At 39.0% G+C, this 16,448-nt stretch overlaps 4 protein-coding genes across 5 annotated transcripts; 3 read left to right on the top strand and 1 right to left on the bottom strand.

The window, feature by feature from the left end:
* The first annotated feature begins 389 nt into the window (after positions 1–389).
* On the top strand, positions 390–1,429 carry LOC108832299 (uncharacterized). The gene is made up of 2 exons (XM_018605792.1): positions 390–695; positions 1,074–1,429. The coding sequence occupies exons 1-2, from the start codon at positions 449–451 to the stop codon at positions 1,277–1,279; spliced, it is 453 nt and encodes a 150-aa protein (XP_018461294.1). The 5' UTR covers positions 390–448; the 3' UTR covers positions 1,280–1,429.
* On the bottom strand, positions 1,319–3,055 carry LOC108832298 (probable transcription factor At5g61620). Of its 2 annotated transcripts, none has more exons than XM_018605791.2 (3): positions 2,604–3,055; positions 2,031–2,242; positions 1,319–1,950 (listed from the first exon to the last, which is right to left on the bottom strand). In XM_018605791.2, the coding sequence occupies exons 1-3, from the start codon at positions 2,899–2,901 to the stop codon at positions 1,534–1,536; spliced, it is 927 nt and encodes a 308-aa protein (XP_018461293.2). In that variant the 5' UTR covers positions 2,902–3,055; the 3' UTR covers positions 1,319–1,533. The 2 variants fall into 2 exon arrangements, with proteins under 2 accessions (XP_018461293.2, XP_018461292.2); XM_018605790.2 differs by having other exon boundaries at positions 1,327–1,953; positions 2,604–3,052.
* Positions 3,056–3,638: 583 nt separating this feature from the next.
* Positions 3,639–4,769, top strand: LOC108832295 (ethylene-responsive transcription factor ERF104). The gene has a single exon (XM_018605787.2). The coding sequence runs from the start codon at positions 3,805–3,807 to the stop codon at positions 4,534–4,536; it is 732 nt and encodes a 243-aa protein (XP_018461289.1). The 5' UTR covers positions 3,639–3,804; the 3' UTR covers positions 4,537–4,769.
* Positions 4,770–7,769: 3,000 nt separating this feature from the next.
* On the top strand, positions 7,770–12,371 carry LOC108832297 (uncharacterized). Its single transcript, XM_018605789.2, has 11 exons — positions 7,770–8,676; positions 8,910–9,569; positions 9,665–9,835; positions 9,940–10,125; positions 10,211–10,294; positions 10,601–10,684; positions 10,772–10,894; positions 10,967–11,292; positions 11,409–11,496; positions 11,567–12,032; positions 12,106–12,371. Exons 1-11 carry the CDS (start codon positions 7,771–7,773, stop codon positions 12,240–12,242), a joined length of 3,231 nt encoding a protein of 1,076 aa, XP_018461291.2. The 5' UTR covers position 7,770; the 3' UTR covers positions 12,243–12,371.
* The last annotated feature ends 4,077 nt before the right edge of the window (positions 12,372–16,448 follow it).

Raw genomic sequence — 16,448 nt, 5'->3', positions numbered from 1 at the left:
TTACATGAATTTTTTTTTTAAAATATTATTTTATTATTCTATCGATTTGTGTCATTAAATCGGCTAAATTTTATACCGAAAAATTATTAATTTATAGTACTTATTAATTTATCGAATATTAATTTACAGATTTTCTATTGTATATATATTTTCAATGAGATACATATAATGCTATTGCAAAATTTTGATAGAATTACAAAAGGAATCTACAGAAATTATTTTTGTCACTCTGAAAGGAAGAAACAAGTGAGATTATCATTGAACGATTTGACAAAGTCCTAATTTCGATCCAAATGTACCAAAACCACAGGCTGTAAATTCGCAATCAAATACGGAATTTTCTTTGTAAGAATAATTGCATATATATCAACGAATTACTAAAAAAATGCAAAGGAGAAACTGATCAAGCTCGTTTACAAAACCATCAACATTCTACAAAGCAAAGAATATGTACAGATCTGCGAGTTGGAACCGTGCCACGGAAGACTACTCGTCCGCACCGCCCAAAGGATTGTGGATGGGCTCCATGATCGGTCCCCTTGACGAAGACGAGCCACCTTCCTACAATAATCCACCAGCGGATGAGATGGTTAAGAAGGAGAAGTCACCTGCCAAGTTCGCAGAAAAGGCTATTCACATCATTCCTTTTGTTCTTCTTGCATGTGCTCTCGTCCTTTGGCTCTTCTCAAATCCAGGTATATATAATATACACACAGAAAGGTTAGTGAACCAAAAACTCTACGTACGGTAACAGAATGTTTAATTTTGAGCTGAACTTGCGGTCCTAGAACTTTTATTGTCTTTTTAAAAAAACACTATACAACCATGACCTGCCTTGAGACTCATGATCGGCTTGAAACAATTTATTGAACAAATATTTTTCTTAATCATTTGGGGACCGAGTGATATATACATATTAAGTACTAATTACTTTGGAGACCAATATTTTATCTCGCTATGCCAAAGACCGGCTCTGTATGCAGCCTCACTCATTTGCAATTAGCTAGTGTACATGAAGTATGAGTAAGTAAGACCGTTGTATGAGTAATTTATAACAGAAAAAAAAATTGTAGATGTGGTGGATGTTGGGATGAGAGAGGAATCTATTGCCGCTAGGATTGAAGGACTGACGATAGAAGGAGACATCGACAATGATAGCGATGGAACTCAGACTGGTTTCTTGGGCGCAACCTTAGAGCTCAGTGGTGATCCAGACAAAACACATTATGCTGATCGGAACATACGAGCTTCAAGGAAACTGATTAAAGGTTTCTACTAATTAATAAGAAATCAATCACCAAACTATTTTTTATACATTTTGGTTGCAAATATAAGCTTTTCCAAAAGGCTTTTTTCTTGGTTAATAAAGGAGCAGCTTAATTTAAATCCAAGTGTAATATTTCTAATCTCAAAAAAACTTTTACATGAAAACTTCTAAATATAGAGATATATATTCATATAAAACTGATATAAAAATTGTGATTTCACTTCACATGAAGCCATGGAGAAGGATCAGAATTGTTTTTAGCTATTTCACTTCACATGAATGATGCCATTGGCAGTCAAGTCTGTTGCTCCGGTAGATTTTGGAGGAGGCAAACCGATATCAAGCTCTAAACCTTCTTTCTTTGTCATATCAGAGACTTCATCTAAATGAGGTTGAGGCATACTAATCGGTACATGCCTTGGTACAGGTATACCGGAAGGGTGATCATACCTAATCGGTACAAGGTTGGCGTAGTACATTGGATGGAACATAAAAGGTGAAAAGTTGTAGTAAGGTGGTACGTTTTGGTAAGTTGGCATGTATCCCATTGATAGATTCTGAAACCGGTTTGATACCTCAGTTGGAGTTTGAACTTGTACCGGTTCTTGAGATCCGGTTATTGGTTGTTTAGATGGAGTCTTCGATGATGATGTTGATGCATCTGGAGAATTCTTCTCTTTCCCCTTCTACAAGTCAATCAAAAATTAAAACCCTAAATATCAAAAACTTGGAGTATTGGATTATTACTATGAAAGGCAAAAACCTGGTCTTCTAGAGAGATGTCAAAGAGACTCGCACGTCTTTTTCTCTTGTCGTTACCATTTAACCTAAGAAAATATTTTTGAGCATGACTCGCGACTTGTGTCGGTGTTCTTGTCGTGACGAAGAACTTTGCAATACCTCTCCAATCTCCTTTTCCGAGCTTCTTCAAACCGACCAAGAACATACGATGCTCGTCCTCCGTCCATGGCTTCCCTAATAAAGTTTTATTTCAAGAAAGTGATCTTATGAGCCAATCAGAACCCTATAGACCAGTGAAATATTGGCTTTTGTCCCAAAATGTTTAGAGTTAATATATATGAATATGGGTCCCAAATTGATTTTCAAATAAATTTATTAATTTTTTTCTAAATTATCTAAGATGAGCTGAGCGAATCAAGATTAGATCAAGAAAAGCTGATGATTCTAAACTGATGATTCGATTATTTATGAGCCTTTTGAAGATCCCTTTATTTTGTAATATCTTGTTGATTTGCATGATCAGTTATGGCGTGTACTCTTTTTAAAAATATATATATATATATTTCTACTAAAACAAGGAAAAAGAAAAGCTTACCCTTTTTCTTCTCGTGAGAAGACCTCCCCCTCTTTGAATGAATCTGACCATCGGAATGATAACCGGTATCTTCAACGGCGGCGATTAGATCACCATTACCGTTATCAAGAAGAGAATCAAGATTCCCTAAACTGAGACACTTCCTTAACGCCGTTACCTCAGGCGACTTAATAGGATCAGATGATATGTCAACGCCGAACAGTTTCACGCTTCCTTTATTAATGCTGTTAAGACAACAAGGACGTGCGTCATGGACATTGTTGCCACAGTGTGAACACGTCTTCGCCGTCGTCATCATCTCTCTCCGGTGATCTCTATTTACGTACAATCTCTCACGAGTTGTACTTATAGCTTTAGTAATTTCTGCGTGTAGTCATAGATATTATATATGTACACGATATTTATCCGAATATGCATGAGCTGGTTTTTGTGAATATCTTTGGTGTTTTACCATTTTTTTACCTTTAAAGCACTTTCCTTATTTATCTTCTTATATTTGGAAAAAGTAATCCAGCAGTATCACTGTATCAGCGTAAGATCATAACGGACGGTGTAGATTTCTTACGTATTAACTCGTATATTCGATTTTTTATTTTTTTTATTGAGTTTCCTAAGACATCCAAAACTTTTTTTGTCAATATCCCAATCTTAACGCAGTTGCAATTTACTTGATACAGATTTTTATCAACTAATGTTAGCTATTTCTCTCGAGAAGTATATTCAGGAAAAATACAAGTAATCACTAATTAAGCAGTCGTATGAAAGACGGGAAGGATCCATGACGTAAAAGTTAAAACAGCTTGTTAAAACTATATTATAATAAATGTCAGGATACATCAAACTATATTAATCCCTGTTTATAGACCAAAAACTTGGAACTCTGTATATTTAAAAATTCTAAAAGAAAGTAATCATGATAACTTGATTACTACTTTAAGTGATAAGAAGTCCATGTAGAGCAATAAGACAAAACAAAGGAAAAAGACCGACAAGATCTAAAAGATAAAGAAGAAACAAGTCAGAAGTCCACTACCAATCAACCCAAGGTAGTATGATAGTTCCCGGACCGATCCACGAAACTCCCTCAAACCCTTCCTTTTTGTAAGCTTTCCTCACTATATATTACCATATATTATCATTGTCACTCCACTCACACTTACAAACATACACAAAGATCAATAGGGTTAAACTAGGAGTGAAGATGGCAACTAAGCAAGAAGCTTTAGCCATCGAACTCATAAGCCAACACCTTCTCACAGATGTTGCTTCCATGGAAACCAAAGTTTCCAATATTACCTTTCACGACGCTGACTCATCTCTTGTTGCAAGCCAAGATCACGACCCAAGCCCAAGAACTACCACTAAACCAAACTCTACTCTTAACCGTCGTAAACCGCCCTTACCGAACATATCCGTTCCAAGAACGGTCTCTTGTACGATAAAGAAGGCAGAGGAAGAGGAGGAGACAAGGCACTACCGAGGAGTGAGGAGGAGGCCATGGGGAAAATATGCGGCGGAGATTAGGGATCCGAATAAAAAGGGGTCTAGGCTTTGGCTTGGGACTTACGACACCGCCGTGGAAGCTGCAAGAGCTTACGACCAAGCGGCGTTTGAGTTGCGTGGGAGAAAAGCAATCTTGAATTTCCCTCTGGAAGTGAGGGCTACGTCCGACAGCTGTTTCGTTGGGTTAGGGAAACGAAAGCGGCTTAAGAGTTTCCCCGCGGTGGATGAGGAAGAGGAGGAGAAGGCAGTACCGGTTAGGGTTAAAGATGAGGAAAAAGAGAGAGAGACCACGGTGGCTGAGGTTGAAGCGGTGCCTTTGACGCCGTCAAGTTGGATGGGGGTTTGGGATGTGGGAGGAGCAGGAGACGGGATCTTCAGTGTTCCTCCGTTAACTCCGACGTCTCCCAACTCCGACGTCTCCGTTACTTGAACTTCTGAATTGTCAACGGTTGGTGACGTTTCCACCTGCTTCACTCATAATTTCTTAATTTTTTATAGTAGTTTAGTGGTAGTGTACAGACATCAAATTAGTATTTTAGTACCAATCATTTTATTCGTTAATCTTTATAGAAAAAGTATGGATGTTGAAAATTTAGATGATAATTTGTATTTGTTGATGTTCATATGTAAATTCGTTGATTGTATAAAAATTCTTGTTCATTATTTGTAAAGTCATATCTAGTCCCATCTGCTAATTAAGTCAATAGAGTATACAATTAGAACAGGAAAAAGTCAAACGGAGCTATAAAATAAGTAGTTAATTACACACAAACTTAGACGTAAGTTAAGATTTTCAAAATTTCAATAGTGGAACACACCATCAATTGATAATGCCGCCTAAGACTAATATAAAACAACTATAAAAGGATGTGCAATCAACATTATCTTACATATCATCCTAAAATTAAGAGTACTAATTAATATACTCATAAAGATGATTGATTAATACTATTTAATATTACTAGGTTAGGAGTATCATTGTCAAGCAACTGAGCAAGAAGGTGGGGTTTGGTTATATATGTGGAGCCCTAGATAATTAAGTAGAAAATCAAGTTGCTTCAAATCATATCCTAGCAAGTAGCTGGCAAAATAACCCTACATGAAAAGCAACTTGACGAATTTGTCTCTCCTCTAGTCCTTTTCGGGTGAACGTTACATGATGTATCTTGATATGTTAAGACAGTCACCCATAATAACCTAAAAACCACCACCGTCCAGAATATCATGGCCCAATGGTAAGGACGGACTCCTTCCTGTATCCAGGTTGTGAGTTTGAACCCTGCTGGAGGGAACTAAGTCATGATTACTGGACACCAACACGGATATGAGCCTATGTTTTAGGGCCTATTTGCATACCCAGAGAGAGGGTCTATCCGTGGGCTGCACCTCCTCTTGGGGATTAGTCTGGGTCTTTCCATAGGCCCGGATATCCCCAGATTAATCAAAAAAAAAAAAAAAACCACCACCTTTTTAACAAATAGCTTAGGATCTGAACCAAGGTACGTGGCTCAAGGGACTGAATTCTAGAAGAATCAAAACTAGATGCTATAGTAACTTAGTGAGTCACCATCAGAGACAAAATCAAGTTGGTATAACTTGAATGACTCCTGACAAAAGATCTTAATTAACTTGGCTCCACAAATGGTTAATGGATAGGAATGGGGCACATAGAGTAAACCAAAGAGACAAACAGACTTGTGACACCTAGGGGTGGGCAAAATATCTGTAAATTTTGATTTGATCTATTATTCATTTTGATTCGATCCAAAAAATCTGAATATTCGTAACTTAACGAATCGAAGTAAATACTAAAATCCAATATCCGTCAAAGACGAAGCAAATCACAAATACTAATATTTTTAGAAATGGATATCCGATCTGTTATATACATATATGTATACATATTTATAAAATTATATAATATATATATTTTTATATCTTTATATAGGTTTTATAATGTTTTTATTTACTAAATTAATTATTTAGTTATTAAATTTTTGAAAGTATGTAATTTTTTAAAAAATTGTAATGAAATATTATTATTTTATTTCAGATTTTCTTCTTTTTCTATTTTTTTTTAATTTTTAATTATTTTTTACGGATCGAATCGAATATCCGGCAAAAATTCGGATATTCGCGGATATCAAGAACACCAGATATCCGAAGAATTACGGATCAGATGGAATCAAAAAATCGAATATTTGTAGGAAACGGATCGGATCACATATATCCTTAAAACTCCATATATCTACATCTACTTCGTTCCCACCCCTAGTGACACCTCACAAACCATGGCTGCCAAACACATGTGTTATGATTATTTTCTTTATATATACACAGAACAATATCAAAACTTTCCGTTAAAACATCACTTGCGGATTTTTCTTCCTCCGTCTTGTCTGTAAAATAAAATAAGGGAAATTGCATCCTACAGCGATCAATAAAAAGATAATTGAGCCCACAACCAAAAGCCCTATCTCACCGATATAGCCCACCAACATTATAAATATTACCTGTTTTGTCCTCTGCAACCGACCGGGAAACCGTCTGCAATTTTAAATTTTTTTAAATTACCATAACTGTTCACTTATACTCGTGGCCATTCAGTTTCCTCACACTTCCCTTATTTACTTTACCTTTTTTTCTTGTCGGACATCGTGAACAGTGTCATCTTCTTCACATTAACTCCTCCGCCTTCAACCAACCCAATTTCCTCCATTTCCTTCTTTGCTTTATACCCCATATCGGAGGTAAGGCTTTATTTTCCTCCGGGTGTTACGGTAATTGAAGCTTCGTTCCGTCGGATTGTGTAGGTGGGGTTGTGAAAAGTAAGTTTGATTTCTTCTTAAACTGTATTATTTCGTTCTTCACAATCTGAACCTACATCGTCGTGTTTGATTATTACAATTTTAGATGGTAATTTTTGTTTAGTAATCGGCCATGTATCAGTTGATTCTCTCTTTTCCCTTCTTCTTGGTTATTAATCGGCCATGTATAACGTCAACTAACCATTTTCCTTGGAACCTCTCTACGAGAATCTAATGTTGGTTGTAACCGTGTGATTACACCGATTTCGGGTTCCCGTTACAGATTTTGTGGCGAAAAATCATTTTTTTTAAACGTGTGACCGTTAGTTACAGATTGGTAGTATCTGATTGCAGACGAATTGGTTAGTATACTACTTTGAAATGCATTTTGGCTATACCATTTTACTTCTGTTAAACATTTAGGTGATGGAAAATTGTAAAATTATTAAGTTGAACAATCGGAACCACTGTTGTATGTACTTACCCTGTCTAAAATTGAAATAGTAATTGATTGTGTAGCATACTATACTAGATAGAAATATGTTGCATATGTTGTACTATCTTACATTATACGTGTATAGAATAGTATTCTACGTTGTACATATAGAATAACAGCTTCCTGAAATGGTGTACTATATATCCAATGGTTGCGTAGTATACTATATGTAATAAACTATTAACTACGGAGGTGCATGATTATACTATTTTCATTGCTTTAAGATCTTCAACTGTTGTGTGTTACTATACTACCGTTGATGTCTACTATATAGTTGACTATTTAGTTAGCCCTTCCTATGTACGTGTTTTATTGGATGACACTAATGATGTGTGCACCCCGTTTGGTTTTCAGGTACATGATGGATGAGTTAGGACTTCCGAGTAGATTATTCGAGTCCGGCTATGAGCCATCTGGTCGTAAGCGGGTCAACAGCTACTTCCACCTGCGGTGGGTGGATATATTGAAGCAAGCGTTGGATGATGATCAGCTGGATATGTTGAATGATTCTCAATTTGGGAAGATAATGCAAATGGGTGGACATACGTTCTCGGTTATGTTTCTCCATTACCTGCTATCGCGGCAGTTGGTGACTGAGAAAGAGTTTGAGCTATGGTGGCTGTTCGTGGGCAAGCCAATCCGTTATGCCATTCAAGACTTCGCGTTTGTCACTGGTCTTAACTGTGGGGAAAGTGGTGGGTGCGATGGTGAGTCAAGTGAAAGGGGGGTTGGGAGAGGGAAGGTATCAGGAAAATCGAAAACTTCTTCATCTACTTCCATTTGGGATGAGTTGTTCCGTGGGGAGGAGAAGCCCACTGTATCCTGGATAATGGATCGTCTCCTGAAGGGTAAACGGTACAAGGATCCGTTGACTAGGTTCCGGCTTGCACTCTTGGTATTGGTTGAAGGAATTCTATGTCCAACGTGTGGGACAACTAAGATCAGACCGGAGGTGGTTAGCAGGTTGAGTAATATAGAAGAGTTTTTGAAGTACCCATGGGGTAGGGAGTCTTTCCTGCTAACGGTTAGGAGTGCAAAAGCGAGAACCCCGGAGCATTACATACAAGAAACTATGGCCCTTCAAGGTTTCACACATGCTATGGTATTGGTGGCCGTCACTGCGTGTCCATCTATAATAGTTAAGGCTGGTGGTGGTGATCCCTTGGCAGATGCCAGTCTTTCAGCATCGGAAGTCATCAGTTACGTGATTGATCGAAAGCTATCAGTGAACCCAGTGTCTGCGAAGACAGTTGATCAGCTAGGCCAGGTAAATAGTCGTCGTTCTCTTATTTAACATAATTATGCTTGTAGTATACTATAAAACTATATCTACTATACTATATGAAGTATATTGCATGGTATAGTATAATAGTATATAGAAATCAATTGAGTCTTGTTCTATACCAAACTGTTTGCGTGTAATATATCATTCTATATAATGTATATTTCGGCATTTTTAATACCCTCATTCTAAATATATATTATTCTATGTATCTGCAGGCAGATGTGAGGTACTATGTTTGTGATAGCGCTGACGGAGACCTTCTTAGTCGTGGTTTAGGAGACAAGGAAGATGCTTCTGTTTTGAACCTTGTTTCGTTGATAGATGAGGACTACCCCTTCGAACACAACATATGGTCCGGTGGATTGCGAGCTGAGGATGTGAAGCCTAGGAAGGGTGCTCCCCCGTCTCCCCAATCGAGCGGTGACAATATCGTTCCTGAAGTTGGTAGGGAAAAGGGTATGCATGGTGGTGTTGAACGCGGGGCCAAGTCTGGAGAGAGGGTGGGCGCAACAGATGAACCACTCCGTGATGAGCATCTTCCTCACGACGTACCAATGTTGCTGAGGAGAGCGGCCGCTGCATACGAAGAGAAGGTTGTTCCCATGTTTGAAGGTTACATCTTAAGTTTGAAGGGTCATTTCGAAACTGAAATTGGAGGCATCCGCACCGATATTGAAGCTGTTACAACATCTGTTCATGAACTGAAAAAGATGGCTGAAACGGAGTTTGGCAAACTGCGTACACTAATTAAGGGGGGTCGGGATTTTGAGGAAGACCCACCGATGGGTGGCGAAAGTCCATTTGGACATGGCTCGGCTTACGGAGGTGGTGATGATAATCTCCCCCCACCTTTCGTTCCCCCACCACACACAACGGTATTTTTTTGCATATTTTCCTCTCTATGTTGACCATACTATTTATTTGTGTGGACTATTCTATTTACTGAGATAGCATGTTACTTGGTATGCAGAGAATGTATTCTGTTTCGGTTGGTGGAGTTTCACCTTCGGTTCCTGATTTATCTGGACCTTCGGCAGCAACTGGTAACCTTTCGTCCAACATAGAGCTACCACCACCGCACAATACCGGAGGCAGCGTTGCAGATGTGGTTGGAACCAACATCCACCAAACCGAGTCAACAGTAAGACGTGTAGCATTCCATATAAAACTTTCTTATTAGATAGTGTACTATATGTGTATTCCATTCCATTTTAAATATGTTTACTCTATGGCCCAATGTGACAGGCAACAGATACAATGAATCTCGACTCCGGTACTGGCTTGGGTGGTTCTCTGTCGCCTGGAGCACCTATTGAAGAGGTGACTGCTACCAATCCTGCCCCTGCGCAATCCCCAGCACCCGTATGTGAAGAAACAAAGGCTTCTGCTGAATCTCACCCCTCGGTCCAAGACCCGTCCGTAAAGACGAAGGTAGCTTATAATGATCATTTATTTTGGCCTCCATTACTTTTGTCGTTACCTATATAACTAAGTTAATCGTTCCTGTCATGTCCAGCCGTCTGTAGTTTCTGACCCCGCCAATATAAACGATGTGTCTCGTGTTGTTGATCAGATTCTAAGCCAGTCAGGGATCAACGAGGTAACACATTATTCCATTCTGTTTATATGGCCGTCCATATTGTAGTACATATCATTGTCTATGACAATATTAGATACAAGCAACTGATTTGTTACATTTTTGATCCCTACAAAATTAAGTTTAATATGGAAACTAATAAACATTTGAGAATGTGATATATCAGACCAAGTTGAGAGGTATATTGAAAGATCGGGAACTTGAATAGAATGATAAATAAAAATATAGTATAGTCATCTTAAATGGACGACTATTAAGCTGATATTCATATAATATGATTATTGTCGTTTCCCTTATGATTTCATGCAGGATATACCGCAGACATCAACTGTATCATGCAAGGGAGTCACTACAACAAGTGCTACTTCGGTGTCTAATCCATTGAATGAGGAAGTACGTAAACTTCACCCTTTAATGATTCTGGAACTTTAATCACTCCTTTGCAATTTATGTAATACACTTTCTCCCATCTTTTTCAAGGATAATGTTCCGGTAGTTGGTCAGACACCGATCCATGTTTCCGTTGAAAAGCAGACGGAGGGTGTAGTTGAGAAGGTCGCTGAGGTTGTTGGTGAAAGAGAGCAACCTCCATCTGAATCAAAGGTACTGCTACTATTCTCATATTGAAACTTTTATATATTAGACAATCCAATGAGTTGTCAACTATCGTAATAGGTTGGCGGAGAGGTTTCTACGGCTGATGTAGGTGGCGGTGATGGACAGCGACGTCACAGTACACGGACGCACAAGAAAACACAAAAATTTAGTCCTCCTGTTCAACAAGCTAAAAAAGCTGTATCGAAGAAAACCACCAAACAACCAGGGGAGAAGCCACCAGCGCCTAAGCGTCAAAAAAAGGCAGCCGCCGGGTCATCTGATCCAACTGCTGTACCAACGGGTACTCGTAAGACTTTGCCCGTGTTCATAGGCGGCTTCAATGCCTTTGCACCTCCTACAGCTGCTACACGTGAGGCATTCTTGAAGCGTCTTGGACGAGCTATGTAAGTTCTTCATATGCTAGAACTATGCTATTTTGAAAATGTTCTATTATATATGATTTTCTATTCTATTATAAAATGTGGTATACCATTTGACACTTGCTTTAATATGATCTCAGATCAGGGAATGAAGCATCCGGCTCGGTTGATACAACAATTACTTGCTTCCAAGATCTCTTCCACTGCACTGGGGTTTGTACACATGAGGTACATCATTTGTTCATCCCATTCCCCTATTATCATCCCATTCCAATAGTAATATTTTTATTTTCTTTAGGCCTTGGATCGTGTCATACAGTGCATGCGTATCAGGAGAGACAGGCTCCCTGCTGCTAGATTTGACTTTCTTGCTCCTTCGTTCTTCGTCGATCTGCTACGTAATTATCCAGGGTTTGAGGCCTGCAATGACAAGGGCACGTTTGCTTTCTCCAGCAGTATTAAGAATCACATGTTGCAGCGTCCACAGTGGTTTAGGGATGTGGATACTATCTACACTACAGTTCTCATTAAAAAATATCAGTGGGTCGGTCTGATCATAGATTTGACGATGATGGCAATTTATGTGGTTGACTTCAACCAGGCATGTCCTTCCGAGTTTGATGTAGTCGGCGTACTCACCCCCATCTCTGTTATGCTTCCTTTCATGCTGCGTAAGTTCTGTTCTGTACCGAGTAATCGAGAAATCACCCTACAGCCGCTGCCCATATCTCGAATCGAAGTTCCCATACTCCTTGAACAACCAGGTACTATTTATATCCTCCTTGGTAAAGAATACCATGTTATCTTCGATGACTAAGTTGCTTTGTTTGATTATAGGGTTCTCGGGAGTCGCTGCACTTATTTTGCTTGAACTCGCTGCTGCTGGGGAGCCCCTTATTTCTATTGATGTGACGGAAGCCGATGTACGCTTAGCTGCAGAGAACTATGCAATTGCAGCTATGTCTATTAGTTAAGGTCGAGTGTGTCGTTGTTGGATGTTCATTTGGACGTTATGACTACATTTCGTTTATTTACTTAGGACGATGCTTGTGTTTGGATGCAATTTCCCTTCTTTTATCTTACTTACTGTTTCAAACTCTTGTGATACATTATTAGATTTCTAAGTTTATTATGAGATAGTCTAATATCGTACTATTCCATTTATATGTTCGAGGTTTGCTAAGCTATACTATTTACGACAATGTAGTATAGTATGCGAATACAGTTTGGGTTCACTTTTGATTGTTAGGGTATAGTTTTGTAGTCTTCTCTTCAAGGATATGTGTTGCATCTATTACGTTTATGTTATTTTACAAGATTACCAAGATTATATTAGTGTAACCTGATTATATTGTTCACTCTATGGGACATCGTTGCAATAGATTCAATTACATGAATACTATATAGTATTACCATACTACCTGAACAGGTTGTTTCACCTGTTTGGAATAACATTTTCGGATTTGGGTTGCCCTTTCCCCTTTAGGGTATAGTTTTATATTATGCGGAGTGGGTGAAGGAGAACACAATGTTACCGCTCCTACTTTAATGTTATGCAGAATTGAACTCAGAGGACTATGTTAACCCATAATTCTAGATAGTAAACTATGTAGACTTAGGATACTATACGTTTAACATTAAACATTATCGATTTCTCGTTTAACATTATCGATTTGTCTTGACGTTTGCGTGAGTGGGTGTCGATTACGAGTTTTCTCTTTCACCCTATGTTTTTATTTATTACGTATATGTTATGTTATACAACGTGTATATAGTACTATATAGGTACTCATTTTCAATAATAGAATACTATAGAAGATAGTATACTATGTAGACTTAGTAAATTACTTTCCATTATTTGCATTTCTCGTTTAACATTATCGATTTGTCTTGACGTTTGCGTGAGAGGGTGTCGATTACGAGTTTTCTCTTTCAGCCTATGTTTTAATTTATTAGTATTATGTTATGTTATATAACGTGTATATAGTACTATATAGTTACTCATATACAAGAATAGAATACTATTTCCAGTCATATAGACACTACACAATTATAGTCTGAACGAGCAACGCATCATTATATTAACACAAAAGATAAGGTCTGAGGGTGATAAGTACAAGTGACGAAGTTTTTTCAGATCGAAGGGGCTTATTTAGCATACTATTTACATACTAAATACAAGACTATATGACTTTTCATCATATATTCCGGTATTTAGTTAAAACGCTTTACCTCCCCTTCCCATTGCATAGATGCCTAGTCCTTTTACGACTACGGCTGCCGAATAGTCACCCTGTTCCCAAAATATTGCGTAGAACTGCCTTCAGATGCTTGCTCTATGTAGACTTTTTTTAGAAAGCGTTACGGCATGATGCCCTGTTGTGGCCGGAACGTCCACAACGTTTGCATTTCCTGGAGGAGGAGTTACGTGCTTTCTGCATACACAGTCAAGGGAGTTGAATATTTATAATTATCAACACATCACAAGGTAGTAAACAATATCAAATGATGTACCTTATGTAGTATTCTATACGTTTAACGTAAATAGTATATGTATGTAAGAAAAGTGCACGTCGCTCTAAGTCCATCGTAAGACTATATATTCATTTCCAAACTCCTACTTCTTGAAATAGTTCTGTTAGTACCTTTGACTCGCCGCGGGAGAGTATTCTGACTTTACGAGGACGTCCCGGTGGCCTACGAACTGCTGGTGGAAGTAGCTCATATGGAGTACCCCGCCCTACTTCTAAGCCTCCCACTGAAGGGACCGGATAGATTTTGCCAGCAAATCCTTTCCTCCAGGTTGGGACATAGTAAGCAGGCGCGACCAGAGCATCAGAAGGGAAGCCAATCCTTGTTGCCGCAGCCAATGCATGAATACATGGTATCCCTATCTCGTCGTACTCCATACAACTGCAATTTCCAGGGGCAAGTCTAACCGTAAAGCACTCACCAGAGCTGTCATCAACTTGAAACTCAAGCTCCCCGATATCTCGCACCACCAGACCCGTAGACAACTCATAGTTTTCCTCCACTAGTTTCCGCACATTCGGTGTGAGTGTTCCTTGCTCACGATTTGCTTTTGCCCTACGCAATGCTAACCATCCCATGACGGTTGTGCGGATGTACTCAAACATTGTGATTAGTGGATATTCCCTCGCTTCCTTAAGGACTCCGTTCCATGATTCCGCAATGTTTGACTCCATTATGTTATATCTCATGCCTTTGAAATGCGACCGCGTCCAATTTTCAAAACCTGCACAATAGTGTATTGTAGTTAGGAGCAATCGGGTAATATAGAATACTCATTTTGTAGAATAGTATACTAAATGTATAGTATACTATGAGCATGCGTGTAGAATAGTCGATGTATACTCATGGGGTATTAATTGGATATAGCCTGATTGAAAGTAATTCAGCCTACATTAGAGAACCGAATGAAATACTATGAGAATACTACTTAATATATTCATGGAGTATTACGCACCTAAGTCCACCAAATATGCCGCACATTGTGGGCTGATTTTCTGTATCTCGATAAACTTCTTATTAAACTCAGTCAAGGTGAACGCCCTTGCTGCAGCGGACATAAGATTCGCAAGCCTGCCTCGCTTATATATTGCTTTGATATTGCGCCACAGGTGGACTACACAGTAAACGTGCTCTGCGTGATGGTAAACCTACGTATGACAACCAATACACTTATATTAAAGAAAATACATGGAATACTAACTAAATATTTGGAATAGAACGAAGGAGATTTAAATGGAATAGAATCTTATAAATGCTAATCACGTTTAACCTTTCTCAAACCGGAGGATATGCTTGCATGACGATCTGATATGAATACCAGTTCCGGTACATCGTAGACAAAGGTTTGTAGCTTCTGGAAAAACCATTCCCACGCATCATCGTTCTCGCTATCCACCACTGCAAACGCAAGAGGAAATACTTGGAAATTTCCGTCCTGCGCTGAGGCCGATAGTAGACATCCACCAAATTTCCCTTTCAGTGTCGTACCATCAACCACAACCACTTTACGCATAGCAGCATATCCAGAGATAGACGCCCCATAGGCGACAAAACAATACTTGAATCTTGAGCCACCACCTTCCACATCAGTACTCTCCCAGAAGCATGTTGTTCCTTCGTTTGAAGCCTGTAGTAGTGCTAGATATGGTGGTATAAGGGAGTAGCTTCCCACCATAGTCCCCATTGCATGGTCCATTGCAAGTTCCCTTGCTCTCCAAGCTTTCCAGTAGGAGACATTCACATGAAACTCATCCAAGAGTATTTTCCGTATAGCTGCAGCAGTGGGTCCTCTCTTAATGCCAACAAACCTAGATTGTAACATCTCTCCAATAACCTGAGTGGTTGCGAGTCTGTGGTAATTACGTCGCTCATCAACAGTGCATGAGTGACTGAGGTTTGCCTGTCGAATCTGGAAATTACCACTCGCATCGAGGAGAACAGCATAAACCCTCCACTGGCACCCATTGCCCACGCAGCAAGCAAGTAGCATGGAAGGACTTGATCGTGGTGTCTTGAAATGGAACTTCCTATTCATGGCATGAATGGCTAGTTTGATTTTGCAGTCCGTTTTCGATTTAAAGACACGTCCCACATAAATTTCATCCCCTTCGTACTGTATGTCTGCAAGAGCAGTATCCACACCTGCAATTTAAAAATTGAAAGTAACTTCCCATCAGTGAATATACAGTTCCGATATACAGTACATACTATTTGGATAATGTAGTATACTATGTTTATGATGTAGTCAACTATCAAAAACTACAGAAATAGTCAACTACTTGTTTCCAAATAGTAACATAGTTATTATCTCATTGATATGACCCACACATTCAATTGTTGGTTACTACCTGATCCACGACGATCATTGAACACTGGAGGTGCATCCTTCCCAAACATAGCTGGATTTGTTGTCTCGTTAAGCATCTCGTGTAGTGCTTCATCGAATTTTCCCCAATGTTGACTGTACTCGTTAGTGGCTTCTTCTGGTATATCCGAACTCGACCCCGAATCTCCATCCCCATCAACGGGCTCTGTGATTCCCGGTATGCCGAATATCAACCTCCTTGCCACCGGTCTAGACTTTTCTCCCCTCTCTTGAATAGTTGAACGCAGCACAGGGACTATCATTGCATCATCCGAGTCAGAAT

Source organism: Raphanus sativus, chromosome 5 (genome assembly GCF_000801105.2).
Source record: "Raphanus sativus cultivar WK10039 chromosome 5, ASM80110v3, whole genome shotgun sequence".
Taxonomy (NCBI): domain Eukaryota; kingdom Viridiplantae; phylum Streptophyta; class Magnoliopsida; order Brassicales; family Brassicaceae; genus Raphanus; species Raphanus sativus.
This window is presented reverse-complemented; position numbering and strand designations above follow the sequence as displayed.